This window comes from Eleginops maclovinus, chromosome 2 (assembly GCF_036324505.1).
Source record: "Eleginops maclovinus isolate JMC-PN-2008 ecotype Puerto Natales chromosome 2, JC_Emac_rtc_rv5, whole genome shotgun sequence".
Lineage (NCBI taxonomy): Eukaryota > Metazoa > Chordata > Actinopteri > Perciformes > Eleginopidae > Eleginops > Eleginops maclovinus.
The window spans coordinates 15867511-15882919 of NC_086350.1; the positions used below are offsets into that span (position 1 = coordinate 15867511).

Genomic DNA, 15409 nt, shown 5'->3' on the forward strand with positions numbered 1-15409 from the left:
GTTTAAAAAAAATGATGTGTGTGCCTACAGTCTCACATGTTAGCAAAAGCAGGAAGGTCCAGTCGAAAAGTGGGAAACTTTTCCAACAAAGATCAACATACAAATTTCTGACTTGGGAAACAATGCACAAGTGTTTGCACAAGACTAACAGTTCAGAGTACAGTATTATGAATACACACCACTGGAAGTCCAATAGATGAAATGTAATGTTGCTAATACTTTAATCAGCTGACAGGTCACAGCAGGGGAATTTACAGTGTACAGTAGACCAAGGCTTTAAACACATGTCATGTGATGATGAAGTGAGATTACACTCAGTCTGTACACGCTGATGAAAAACAAGGGGCCTCCTCCCAACTTGTCAAAAGCTTTTAACAGGATTAAACCCAGTCTTTGTTAACATTTACTGAATATCTGCAGTATAATTTTAATCTTCATGCATACTTTCAACATATTGGAAACTTGTTTCTGATGTCAGTCTTTGTAATGAGCCATGCAACAATGAAGTCCAGTGACAATCAAACTACGCCTTTCAAGGTTTGGGGAAAACAATTCACACATTTTGCTGCCCCTTTCTTTGTAAGGAACTTTTCCTTTCCCACCTCAAATTACAAGCAAGTATTACCTGTGGGGATTCACAGTTGTAGCTCAGTATTTACATTGACCTAGGAGAGCAACTTTAACTTTTTGGAGCAAAAATAACTTTGCCTTTATTTTACCAGCTACTTACTCTGATAAACCTTTTTGTTAATGCATGAATATGCATTTTATAGGCTTACATTTCTTGTAATTTCCATGTTCTGTAGGAAAAACAAGCTTCTCTAATTTTCTTCCAGCCATGTTGTGACCCTGTTTCTACCATTACTGAGTAAATGTCTCCATCTACTGGCGAAAGGATTGAAAAGCATGAAGAGCACATAGTGGACAAACACCTTCTCCTTTACATCCACAGGCAACAGTTACCATGAACACCAGTTGTCACACAATTTTCATTTTGTCAGATGGTTTATTGAATCATGCAATCCATGTCATATCAGCAGCCAGTTACAGCCGTACATCTGTCAACACTTGCAGTATATTAAGGCAGGACAAAAATAAAAACAGGTTATGTACAGTTGACATCTTACAGTTCTCTAGAACATTATATGGTTGTAAACAGTGACCAAAACTACATCTCATCACATGGTGGTGGAAAATGCACACAAGTGATTTCTTAAAGGGAAAATCTGCCCCGATAGAGATAATGTCAAACCTAAGAATTTAAAAACTATTTTAGAATGTCCTTAAACTGAAAAGTGGAGAAAAACTCATGAGGGTTATTGTAGATGCTAAATGTTAAAGGGTAGACTTTTGTATCTACTAGGTATTCCTGGGTGATGGTACTGATCTGTTATTACTCCAAAATTAAATTTCATCAATAAATGTCTTCTTCCTAAACTGGTGATTACAGTAAACAGTATGTGTTGCATGATGAAATAAATCAGATAATGTAAATGCATTTTACATCACATAGTATTATGGTGTCAATAATACAGTGTCAGAATGAGACACTCTATCAGTAAAATTCTCTCCGTTCATTTTTCTATAAAATACTGACAAAAACATGATTATAGTTTTCTCTTTGATGCTGTGCTATTGCCATTTCTCTCTGTGCAGCAATGTGTCACTAACACATCTAGCAAAATCAGATCTAAACTGACTAAGATCATTGCTTCAATGTTTTCTACTAAAGCTTTTCTGTACATTATATGAATACACCAACTGTGGAATGAACATAAGGCACTTTGATGTGATTAGCAGCTGAACTACAACCTAAGAGGGGCTTCATACCTTGCTGACTGCACACACACACACAGACACAGACACAGACACAGACACACACAGACACAGACACACACACACAGACACAGACACACACAGACACACACACACACACACACACACACACACACACACACACACACACACACACACACACACACACACACACACACACACACACACACACACACACACACACACACACACACAGTAGCTGGAGCTATCCATTGTATTATAGCATGCCACCATTTTTAGATTCAACTAACTGATTTACTGTACTGCGGGTGCTCTGCACATCCAGGTATGGCTATAGTAACGACAATCATGCAACAGGACCTGCTAATCTTTGGCCACCAATCCTTACACAGAAAAACAAGCATAATACAATTGGCAAAAACATACCATGTAGTCATCTAAACAACAAAAAACAGCTTAAGAGGGTGATTAACACTGTTTCATTATGCAGATATTGTAGCGGGAATGAGGGCACTGCATATTCTGTAACCTCTCTGTAATAAAATATAATAATTCTCTAAATAAAGCTGAAAAGTAAGGAAACATATTTACAGTAAGCCAACATTTTGGTAAATACGGACAGTAACATTCTTCGGTAACAAAACTATTGACCAGTTGTGCATAGTTTTAACATGAACAATCAGAGCTACAGGAATACATTCTGATATGCAAAACGATATATTCTAGACTGGTTTAGTATTGACACAAGTGGATCTTTCATTTCTTATATTAGAACCATTCATTATGCCGTTTTCACTGCAGAAAATACATATAACTTTAGAGATATAATTCATAAATTCACATACCAAGGTTCTCAAGAATACTGTCCAAAAGGCAATTGTTTAGAATCATGATGCAAGTGAGAAAACATTACAAATCATTCAGCAGGTAATAAAGTGAGAGTAAAAGTATTTTAAGTGGATATGTTTATAAAGGACGTACACAACAGCCTGATATTGAGATTTAAGTCCTTGTAAGTTCAGAAACCGAGCACCATGACATATTTAATTCCCACTAAGTGCTCTACGACTTCCATGTCAAAATCATCTTTGTTCCTTCACTATGTGAGTCTTCACACTCCAGGTTGCCTCCTGTATTCGAGACATGCATAGTAGTGTGCCACTGAGGTATCCTGTACAAAGATATCCACTTACAGACGTGTGTTTTGGGCTCTGGATTGGGGGCGGTTCCCTCTGAGCAAAGATGGCTCACACATAGATCCCCTCTGGGTTCAGGCCTGAAGTGAGGGGGCTGTGGAGGACCCGGAGGTGACTAGACATCGCATGCGATACGGGGCGCTTCAGGGAGCCAGACAGGGGAACTAAATCTGAAAATTAGAAAGGCATAAGTAAGAGAAATGTGTGTTTTAACATTTGTAGTGCTGAAAATAAATAGAGCGATTTTACACAAACTTTGGCTTTTGTTTTTCCAAACACACTTCATTGATTAAAATTGATAAAAAAAACACCATTAAATTCCTTCAATTAAAAAACAATGAAGCCCTTTGGATGCTACATGATATCCCTGCTATGTGCCAGCAGGGGGCAGTGCTGAGCCACACAGCGAATCAGCCCATGCAGAGATTTGTATGGCCTGGCACCAAAGCTGATTTCACACACACAAAATGGAAGGTTACTAGAAGGACATGAACATGAATTACATGAACATTTTTATAATTGAAATCCATCCCTGCTAGGTTTAATAAAGAGACCTACTGCTCTCAACGCATGCAATGATGAAGTGCATGTCATGCAATCAGAAAAATATCTGGGCTCTTTGGAGAGGGGAGAAATTCAACTGTGTTTCAGTTGTTACTGAAATCAAATCAAGGGTAAAAAGGTCACCATCACTACAACTGCGTTAACTTCTTTATGTGGAAAACGAAATTATTCATAGGCATGGTGGGAGGTTTAGCTTAATGTTTTTGCATGTAAATGTACATTTAGATATTTATTCCTGTGCTTTGCAGGCTTATTTGTGTACACGTTGTTTCCTGCCAACAAACTTAACTTTTCAAGTTGGCTTTTATTGCTCCCAGGCTTATTTTCACAAACTGGTGCATGTCTGTGGTTTATACACGATGCACTGCTCTAGTACCACCTCAAAGCTGTTCTCAAAGTCAATCTTAATTACTGTTAGTCACTAATTAAGCTGTTGTTGGTGTAACTGTAGTTTTAATAACCAACTGGCCAAATGTTGCATTGTGACAGCTCTCCCGTTAATCAATGCTCTTAGCTCATGCGTCAGCTCTCTGCTTTTCTGCTGTAGGATGACAGAGCCTTGGTCCAATGAGCCCATCAGAGAAACTGCTGAGCATGTGATAGAGTGACAGCATGATGGAAGGAGTGAAAGCCGGACAGAGATAGTAAGGTGAATGAATGCCAGCTGCCAGTATCCAGGCAGCTGTTGGCATGGTGACTATAATAGCCACTGGAGTGGGTAAAAACTAACGCTGTTCTCTCTACAACCCCCTCCTCATTTTCTCGATAACAATCTCTCTCAAATGCACACTCCCTCACATTTGAGTCATTTTCTCTTAGCAGGCTGTTAAAATATGAAGAAAAAAAAAAGTACCTTGATGGAACAGAACAGCAATTTATACACTTATAAAAATAAGTCATGAGTTGTAGTAAAGTATTTAACCTCAGGCAGTATGCAGTTTGACATACAATTCCATTTTAACTCCTGACTGACCGTTCAAACTACTTACAATAACAGATATGCAAATGTTACTGCCGACACTGTGGTCACCAGCTCAGTTCCCTACTTGTCATTACAACAACAGGAAGAGATACCTTATATATCACTTCACTCCCATATCTGAAACAAGTCCTGTTCCATATGTTAAAATTAAACTCTAAACCATATTCCCTAAGAGAACAAATTTCACAAATCAAATGTTTGCAAGATTTTTTTACCTATACCACGGGTGCTGTGAGGACTCTCTTCCTCGGAGGGTTCAGCCGGCAGAACTGTGACCTTGGTGCCGGTCTGCTTGATGAACTGCTGCAGGTTAACCTGCCTCAGCTCCTTGGTCAGCTGTTCCAACTCCTGCTGCATGTCCTTCAAAGAAACAGCGTGAGGAGAGTAATTCTTGAGGAAACATAAGAGGATTACCAACAGCTTGAAAATACATTTTGGTACAGATTATATGAGTCTGTGTTTTAGGATTTGAAGTCTAGGTATGCCATCTAAAATGACATAAACTTGATTCAATCTCTCCCATCTCTCTGGTCACTGAAGAAGCTTTTATATGAATATTTTTTACCAACGTTTACAGATCTAGCATTTCCCTGTCAACCCATTTTTAAAGTGAAAAACGATCCTCTTTACATTGGCAGGTTTCTACCTTGGCATTGCAGTGATGCAGCATCGTGTTATGGGATACATCAGGTGGACAGATGCTTAAATGCAGTATTACTGATGTATGGTCTCCCTTATCCCTACATCACCCTGCATTCCTATTTTTTTAAAGGTTGAATGCATGCATATGTCTTACCTGCAGCTTCTTGCTGCTTTGTCCAAGTGACCGGTCCACAGCTCTGCAGCTGCTCTCCAGCTGGACAGCCTGTCTCTCCTGGGCTTTCATTTCTGCTTTGACCCTGAGCAGCTGTGCCCGAGCCTCTGCCTCACTGACCCATTGGGTCTCCTGCCTCTCCCTCTGCAGCCGCTCCTCCTCCAAGCCTGCCTCTACACTCTGATGGGACAAGGAGATGAACAGTTATGGAAGAGGTAACAAGCAACTATCAAATATCAAAAATCACTTCAACAGACTGTGTCTTTGATTGATTCTTAGCTGGTTATATTGATCTTTTCCCCAAAGCTGCTACTAAAAAACTGGATTTTGATTGAATAACCCGAAAATCTCCCAAACAAAGCACACCTGTACCATTGCCAGCTTTTGTTCAATCTCCACTTCACAGCCCTGCATGCGTCCCATCAGCTCCTGTAGTCTCTCCTCCAGCTGCCTCTCACTTTCCAGCTCAATTTGCAGCTCAGTGGCCCAAAACTCCTCCTCCTCCATCTCCACGTCATTCTTCCGCAGATGCTTCTCCAGCCTCAGGATCTCTTTTATCAGCCCGCCCCCTCCATCTGGGTCCCCGATGCACCCTCCACCGCGGCCCCCTCGCCCTTCAGAACACACCTGGAGCTCAGCCTCATAGGCTTCCAGCTTTTGTTCCAGAACGTTGAGAGTCTCCCTCTGTATACCCACCAGTCTGACCAGATCCTCCATGCGACAGGCCCACAGGCCAGGGGATGCGGTCCCCATGGACGGTCCTGCATGGTTGTGATTCCCACCGTTTCCCATGAAGAGTCTGCGTTTAGCCTCCGCCTCACTGGCTCGGCCTCCACTCAGTATCTCCCTGAGGCCTCTGGGTGCACCAGTGAACGTCAGAGACTTGCGTCGTGGTTCACGGCGGCGGAGGGAGCGATCGTTAGGATGGCGAAGCTTTGCAAGGGGAGGCAGGCTCTGCCGATGCAGCCCGCGTTCAGGACCCCTAAGAGGGGGTCCTTCTGAGGGGGGGCGTTCAGTCAGGGAGGGGCCTGTGCGATGCAGGATAAGCTGGACATCCCCAGCATACTGGCCCCAGGTGTTCAGAGAAGCAACCGGGCTTTCATGAGGGGCTAGGTGACGCTCGGTGTCCCGCCATTTTTCTACTAGAGTGTATCTCCCAGTGCGACCTAAAAAAACAACAAACATTTGTAACATACTCTTATGCTGGGGGCTGGTTAAATGAAACTGCAAAGATATGAACTTTGATTGCTTGAAGCTATGTTGACCACTGATGCCATGATTAAGCATCATCTTATCTAACTGTTAAGATAACATGTGAACAAACAAGTGTCCTCTCTCATATTTATCAGACCCAGAGCCGTTTCATCATCCTGTCCATCCATGTTTCTGGAGACCTAACAACTAAAATGTTCAAATTTCATCCAGCTTGTCTACGTTTGGTTTCTAAGAGCAGCACAGAGTGGTGAGCTGAATGAAAGTAAAGGAAAATGAAAGGCTGTGAACAGATCAATCATTTAAAAGAGACTAAAGCTGCAAGGCGCTGCACTGCTGGGTGTTTCTCGTGGTTTCTGCGATATCAGCATCCATTTCACATTGGATTTGATTCAATGTTTATAAGAAATAAATTGCTTAATGCTGTTTAGAGGAAAGCCAAACACAACAGTTGTAGCAGTATAGACAGAAACCCTTGTGAAATGCCAAAGTACTAAATCAATATTGATGTCTGATCACTTAACATGGTGTGTATGTATTTAATAGAATAAAGCAGAGGAGGGGGCTGCTTCCTCAATTTGGCAGGAGGCTGAAGGATGAGTCAGACTTTCCCTCTTCCCTCCCTGCACTTTGAGGGAAGTGATGTCAATACAGGCTGCTCAAGTGCCCCTGTTCCTGGAGGAGCCACATGGGAAGGGGGGTGCTAAGAAAGTACCAATAAAGCCTCTGACTATGAGCCACTGTATCCCAGCAGGAGCTTAACATGTAGGCAGACGACTCAGACACTTGTTTAATTCAAAAGGGATTTTTTTAGGTTAACTTTGGCGTTTGGCATTTTAGAATGCGTCACACTCAGATTGTAGGTTGGTGGACGCTTTGCGATAACCTTGATGAATAGGCTTCACAATGTTTTGCAAAGTGTGAAAAAAAACTAGAATACAATTAAGTGAATACCCTGTTAATTAACAAAGAACTTATATTGTGGAGGGAAATTTAAATTAGCATTTTGTCTTCGCTAAAATGAAATGATTAAACAGTCAGATCAACCCGTAACCAGTGGTGTAAAGTTACTAAGTACATTTACTCAAGTACTGTATTTTGAGATACTTGTTCTTTACTTGAGTATTTAAATGTTTTGCTACTTTGTACTTCTACTCCACTACCTTAAATGGTGTAGTTTTACTCCACTACCTTCATTTAATATCTTTAGTTACTTTGCAGATTTGGATTAATGTGAAATATAATCAACAGTTAAATCAGACTTTAGTTACACCTGGAGTAAATTCACAAGTTACCCTGCAGTACAAAGTCATTAAAACTAGCTGCACCTTTACCAGCTTTGATTAATACAGAACACAGAACATATAATTTACATTATTTTCTAAAATTGGCTGATCTGCATAATAGGTCATTTTACTTTTGGTACTTTAAGTATCTTTTGATGCTAATACTTTTGTACTTCTACTTAAGTAACATTTTGAATGCAGGACTTTTACTTATATAGAATATTCCTTCACTCGGATACTGTTACTTTTACTCAATTACATGATCGGAATACTTCTTCCACCTCTGCCTGTAACTTACATGAAGCTGATTTGTGCCAGCTAGTAGGCGACAAACGGAGGTAGGTTAGCACACAGGGTTAGATATACTCGGGAATAAAGTATGCCAACAGCCTGAAGTGTCAACTCCTTTATAACCCAATGCATTGCCTGATTCTCCAGCACTCCTGAGTGTGATGTGGAAAAATAGTGCAGAAAAAGAAAAAAACAAAATAATGGCAAAAGTGGCTTTGTTATAGGAATTCAGCGGGTCACGTGGAATTTAATGTTCCCTGTGAAACCTAATAACAGTGGGGTAACTTAATCAACAAATCTGAGGTATACACACCTTCACACAAACTCATCCATGTGTATGAGCACCAAATATAGCGATTGCTTAACCAGCTGCATTAACCTATTAGGGTTAATTCTTGAGGTAGCAATGATTGTTAGAACTGAGGCTTTGTTTTTAAATCACTTGACCTTCAGTTTATTGGACAAAGCCCAATTCATAATGAATCCAATTTCACTGCATGAGGACCGCAACAATACATCTCAGCCGAGTTTAAACATGCCTTTTTGTATATGACGTGTGCTTGTATGTGGTTTTATAATCAGAAAATGATCTACCTATGGCCTGTGCCAGAGCGATCACCACCTCTTGGCAGGTAGTGGCCTCCGTGACCCCACAGACGACCCTCTGGACTCCATCCACCCAGACCTTGAGCTCCATGTTGGGTCAGAAGCGAATAGGCTGGTTGTGGTGTGCTGGCCCCGACATTATTGAAGGCTCCAGTGGTGCAGGGCAGCTGAAGCCCCTCTGGCTACGTCTCTTTGGAGGAAACACAGGGGAAAACAGGAAGTGGTTAGTCAGGATGTGCTCAAGGCCACGGTTAAAATGACCAGTGGCCTAAAAGGATTACGTTTAACAGACACAGAAACGCAAACGCTTCCCCTCTAGTAAAACATTTGAACACAACTAGTCAAATAGAGCAGAAACTACAAGGTAAAGACAAGTATTTTAGTATTAGTAAAAGGATGGACCTGCACAGCTAGGTATGCCAGGTCCAGCTGGCCATAACGTTGTGGTTTAGTTCTCCTCTATGAATAGGTACATGTCTGTTGGGGGCGCAGGAAGAGTCTGCCAACAGACATTCCCAAGCCCAGTTCCTGCTTTTGTACAGAAAATGAAATGAAGGCAGTGAAAAGAGAACAGGAATATTGACTCAGTGACAAAGGGAGGACAGGAACACAGAGGGAAACCGAGAAGGCATGAAGATGTAATTAAAAAGCAAAAGGGAGATGAATCATAACACGAGGGAGTAGAGTAGGGGTTTCTTTTGCACGTCACAGTTATTTTCACTGTTCTGTAACACGTGTTATATAGTTGTGTTTATTCCTTATAAGAACAGTCAATACAATGATACCTGAAGTACCAATCTAAGAAGATATAAGAGATGCCGGGCTGCCTTTATAAAGCTTGTTTTGATACGATTTCTAGCAACTGATGCTTTTTAGAGAGTCACAAAGTCAGATATCAGGTTATCATAGCACATATTAAAGATGTGATACAACATATGAAAAACCCATCTAATGGAAGGGGTCCTTCAAAGCGTTCAAGGAAAGTGCACTGAGAGAGAATGAATGGCATCTCCCCTGATCTGTATCACTCTGTGCGGATCTAACCTTCACTGCACCTACACTACTGAGTCAAAAGGTCCTTTTGTTCGCCAACCCCCCACCAATTACACCTCCCCCTTCCCGAGTCCCCATCCACAAAGTCACCCACACCAGCCTGTCCTACGCACCGAACAATGGCTTTTCTAAATATGGTAAAGACATTAGCAAGTGCTGCAAGGAACATTTGTTTAGTTTGATAGAGCTTCAACTAATGATCATTTTCATTGTTGATAATTATCCTAATGAGTTCGATGATTGATACGATTAATAGAGTGCTGAAATTGTTTTTGTAATTTATAGTAGATTGCCTAACTGATTTATCAACTTATCATTCTAGCTCTTCAAACAAACCCAAGAAACCTCAGGTAGTTAAGACATTCAGGGACTCAAAAGTGTCTTAATTGCATTGTGTGTTGATCAAATATGTTCCGTCTGTGCATTTGTATGTACGTAAGTGTCACCTTTGTCAGTGGCCTGGACTCTTGATCACTCTATTCCTGGCACATTCACAGCTGGTTGGAAAGTGCTTTTGTCCTTCATTCAGACAGCCCTTAAATGGCATTAAGGGCTGAGGGATGGAGACGAACAGGAACTCTTCACACACAAGCACACTGCAACATTTTTCTGCACTGACACAAAACACTGTCACCATTTTGTTTAACCCCTTTTTTCAGGGGGAACAGTTATAGGGTCTGAGTACATCTTGATGAAAAGCAGGCAAAGCGGATCAGCCGGGAAGAACGTTTGGATAAACTGGAGGGGGATGGGGAAGAGCCTAAAAAAATACTGCCTATAACAACACTGAATCAGAAGAATTTAAAAGGACTACTGCATAGAATACTGTATCGCATTAGCATTACCAACATTAAAAAATGTAATGTGTTTTTCACACAGCCAAATTAAATCACAAAAACTGTTAAAACAACAACGGACTCAACGCCTTTTCCTTGTACAAGCCGGACAAGACTCAGCAGGGCTTTTATAAATGTGCTCTGCTAGAGACTTGTAACATTTATATTCGTTAACATTAACCTAGAAAGCCCAACAGATGATCCAGGCACAGCGGTGTGGGGCAGAGTGCCATCCTGAGCTCTGCACGCTCCATTCCTCCGGCCTGTCAAAGCCGCAGCCTGGGGAGATGCCCGCTCCCTGATTTGTGTGGCTCATCTCATGCCAGAGGGGCATTTCATGAGACAGAGGAGGGCTTGAGTTCCTTTGAGTTCTACTTAAGCTCAGTTGAGAGATGATCAACTGCAGCAAAACATCAAACTCCTCATGACTTCAGAGAATGTTTATTTCAGAGTTGTTTTCGTTCAGTAGTGTTGACTCAAGATGCTTTCCTCTCAGAGCAGTGAGGTGTGTGAGCAGCCTGCCGCCCGGCTGCTGGTGACAATTCTCCAGGCCTACAGGAGCACTAAGAGCTGGCATGAAAAGGGCTTCAACTGACTGCTGGTGTAAACAACCAACCATATGCTCCTGTGGGTGTTTCATCACAAACAACCATTGCTGTAACAAACACCAAGGAGAAATTCTGTCGGAGTTTCTACCGTAGGAGATTAAATATGGCACTGCTTCTTTTGGGGATTTACAGTCCGTCAAGCGTCACGAAGTGGCCTGAGTTCCGTGCAGTGCACCAGTATGCTGAACAAAGGGGGTATTTGGGGAAAACAAAATGAGCATTCATTGCAATTAAAGAAAACCAAGAGCTCGACTCAGAAGAAAGCCTGCAGGGCAGCGGCCGAACCTAGTTGGGTAAAATGATCTCACAGGAAAACAAAACGTTCCAAGTACTACCTCCACGAATCGACATTATTACACCCTGGTTCCTGTCCAAATTTACAGGCCATTGTTCAGTAAGGCACTGTAAGGTTGAAGGAATGTATCTCCAAGCGGCTTATTAAAAATAGTAACTTATTTATTACAGAAATTTTCCGATGTGCTAAAGTCCCCCACGCTGCTGTAAATTAAAGACAATGGGATACTTCTTTCAGACTGATGCGCAGCAGTATGTTCTAGTACTTAAACCTTGTTGCCTATTGCTAACCAAACTTTAATTCAAATTGCACTCCCTGTAGAGCAACATGTAATTACTAGCAATTTATACTTTGTTGTAATTGGTAGCAGATCTGTTGTGAAATAAATCTCTGTGAGCAGCCAGAGACAGACGCTGGTTTGTTGTGGACGCATGTTGGTGAACTGGTTGGAAGGAACTGAAAATCTCAACAGTTTAATTAAGTAAGATGCACCAACAACAACCCCTGTGGTTTAAAAGGGTCTCTCAGTGGGAACCAGATAAAGAAGCTCCTCAATATCAGTATGACAGCCTGGAGTGCATACAATACCCTTTGCAAATGTAAACATACAGAGCAGGGCAAAGACTGTTGCCAGAGACAGGCCTTGATCCTGGAGAGTGGAAACTGATAACATCCAGGGTATGCATTCCTGGGCTGTGAAAATGCAACGGGGCATGACTAAGAGACAAGAAAGAGATGGCTGCGTCCCCTCTGGGATCTTGATGGCTATGCAACAGGCCACAGCTATGCCATGACACTTCAACAGGATGCATCCTATCTAAAGTGAGTAATAACAAAACAATGTGTGTAAGCAACCGTTTGAAAAGTTGACATTCTTGAGTTGATGTATCTGATATAAAAAAGTTGTAATAAAGTTTCTTAAAAGCTGCGGCTGTACACAATGTCTGCCTCCTCTCAGCTAATATTGTGTCTAAGTTGCATTAGCCTCTTAACCATGAAAAGCCCTAAAACCTGCAAAATAGATGACTGTTAATTAATAAGCAATTAAAGGAGACATTGTACAAACCATCGCTTAATCAGAGTCTATACGCAGTTGCAGCATTCATTAGAAGAAAGGAATGTAGGCCTATTACATTAAGCATTGTTTGGTAAAGCTTTTGAGAAGGGTTTGTTGTGTGTTGCCCAAGTTATATTACCAAAGAAGGAAGCATTGCCCAGAATTAAGTTCCTATTCCAAATTTCGTTCTAGCTCTTTTCTGAAGACCTGGGTGTTTGGGATTAAACCCACGTCTAGCCACCCTAGAGGCTACATCCTCAGCTTCTGAGACCTTTCCAGAGGCTCCTGCCCTGGAGCAAGCCTCCCTCTTTCTCTCTCTGCCTGGATGATATTAAACTATTAGGCGCTGGAGCAGCCTCCCCCATTTGGGAGGTCAGTACTGGCAGGATCCTGAACATCTGGATGGCACGTTCGGCCAGCAATAATGCTGCCTTTGTTCCCTTGCCATATACACTGCTCTCTAGCCAGCTTTGAAGAGCCAGCAGGACAGGCAGCAGGCTCCAGAGCCGGGGCAGAGGCTTAGCGGGGCAACAAGAGGCCCCTAACCAAGGTTTACATGTTATAGTGGTTTGCAAAACATCATTTGGTACTGAATCACAATCTTGCATTTTTAAACATTTATAGAACCCCAATTGTTTCACAGCAGCATGAAGTGGCACCTGCACACACAAGTGGCAACACTTATTTATGTATCCAGTCTGTGGGTGGTTCTTTGCAGCCTGGTCTTCATGATGCTGTGACAATATCAGATGCAACAAGGGCCACTGAAATACTAGATTCTATTCCTGAACTAAAGCAGGTCTCTAGATCACAACGTGTACTGTGGGACACCACACTTGGCTGAGTGCAGCAACTCTACAGGTTGGTTGTGCTGCACCTGGTGTGTATTAGTAAGTTATGTGGAGCAATGCAACTTAAGATGGAAGAAGTGAATTTATACCTCGATTTTGTTGTGATTAATGATGAATGTTTTGAAACCATGAGAGGTCGTTACATTTACAGAAGATGCTGAACCTGATGATAGACAAAACTGTTAAAAATGGCAAAGCGACGTTATGCAACACTTAGGAGACAACACATCCTGGCCTGCTGCGAAAACACAAAAGATAAGGTCTTGATCATCCAACTAAACGTTGGAACTAAAAGTTTCTATTTGTGATTTTTACAAATTGAAAGCAGCATCAGAAATCAACATCCCAAAAGACAGAAAACATTAGCATCTTTGAGGATTTCACTGCACCCCTGCCTCATATTGTTGTGTTGAGTGGGACGAAGCTGGACAAATGGCGATAATGGGCCGTACTGGGCTCACAGAGTATAGCCGAACTATTCTACTACAGAAATGTTTCCGTTATCTCAGCCTCACAACTACAACGGGCTCAGCTGCAGCACACTCTGCTATTATTAGGTCCGTGTAATGTTCTTACCTTTATGGCGCAAATAGGATTCAACTCTGTGTTTCCTATCCGAAGTGAAGTTTAGGGGGAAAACACAGGTAAAGGCGTCAAATCCGCAAAATGTGTCCTTCTTTACCGTTGCCCAGTAAATCACTTCCAACGAACTGCGACAAAGTATCGTTTGGCTGATGGACAAACAAAACTGAATGAAAGACTACAGACGAATTCAAAACAGATAAAGACGTCTCTGTCCTCTGTCCGAAAGTTTGGGTCTGCCCTCTCTGTGTGCTGCTATTCTGTGGTCTCAGCATAAGGTCTCAGCAATAAGCTGCGGAAAAAGCCCCTCTCCCCGTTTCATTACTCCTGCTGGTAAATACATCGCATTGGAACTGGGACACCGCAAGGCATTGTGGACCGTTTAAAGCTGCAATACACTCTGAGGGGGGATGCCACCTACAGCCAACTTTTACACATCCAGGACATTTTAACAGCCTATTTCCATCAAACATGAATACTTACGTATAATTTAAACTCTGTATACACCTCTTTATTTTATGTTGAGTTCTATATTTATTTTTAAGGCTACATGTCTTTCTTTCTTTAGTTTATTTCAAATGAAAATACTTAAACAAGAAAGGATCCGCTGTCGCTGTGAGCTAAACAGAATCAATCATTGTTAGATAATTGAAATGTTCAGGTAAACGTTGTTATTGAATAACAGGCCATGCAAGTCATGCAGGATATTATGCAGATGTAGTGAAAGTGGTCATTCATCTTTTTTCAGAGACCAATGTCATGAAATAAATTTGCAACACATACTTCTAAAATTAAAATAGCTAAAAGTAACATGCAGTTTAAATTCATTAACCAGTTCAGAATAGAAGGAACAGGTCATTATATATTTATTGTTAATGATATAGAGTAGCACATTTTGTTGAACATGTTTTTTGAGGGGTTAATCGTCATGAACATACTGTATCTAAAATGTTAGCTAGTTTTTGCACTGTACAATCCCGACATTAGAAAATAGTCAAATAAATAGTGAATCAAAACAAACAGCACATTCAACTGGGGCATACAGGCCTTTGACAATGGGCATGCATCAGTGGAGACTTGATGCCCTCTTGTGACTGAACACCTTTCCTGTTGTATTGAAATGTCAGCTGGAACTGTCATGTCTCTATGAATTTAAAGGATTCGAACGTGTGAACAACTGTGAAAACCATACGTTTGGATCCTGGACATTTTAATTTCACAAATGCATAAAACATTAATTTAAAATGTGAATAAAAGAAGCTGGTACCATATTACGAAATGGGATCGTTGAAAGCACAATTCAAGTCTCAGATGTGGTTGTAATCACTAAACTCTGCATATAATAGGTGCTCATTAACCCTCATCCTACAAACGTGGCT

General features: G+C 41.4%; 1 protein-coding gene across 5 annotated transcripts; it reads right to left on the reverse strand.

The window, feature by feature from the left end:
• Window positions 1-986: 986 nt before the first annotated feature.
• On the reverse strand, window positions 987-14366 carry LOC134878370 (ras association domain-containing protein 8). 5 transcript variants are annotated; one of them, XM_063904408.1, is made up of 6 exons: window positions 14025-14366; window positions 8737-8938; window positions 5726-6519; window positions 5336-5533; window positions 4755-4899; window positions 987-3163 (listed from the first exon to the last, which is right to left on the reverse strand). In XM_063904408.1, the coding sequence occupies exons 2-6, from the start codon at window positions 8837-8839 to the stop codon at window positions 3045-3047; spliced, it is 1359 nt and encodes a 452-aa protein (XP_063760478.1). In that variant the 5' UTR covers window positions 8840-8938; window positions 14025-14366; the 3' UTR covers window positions 987-3044. The 5 variants fall into 5 exon arrangements, with proteins under 5 accessions (XP_063760478.1, XP_063760461.1, XP_063760469.1 ...); XM_063904391.1 differs by having other exon boundaries at window positions 4755-4929; XM_063904399.1 differs by having other exon boundaries at window positions 5720-6519.
• Window positions 14367-15409: the final 1043 nt, after the last annotated feature.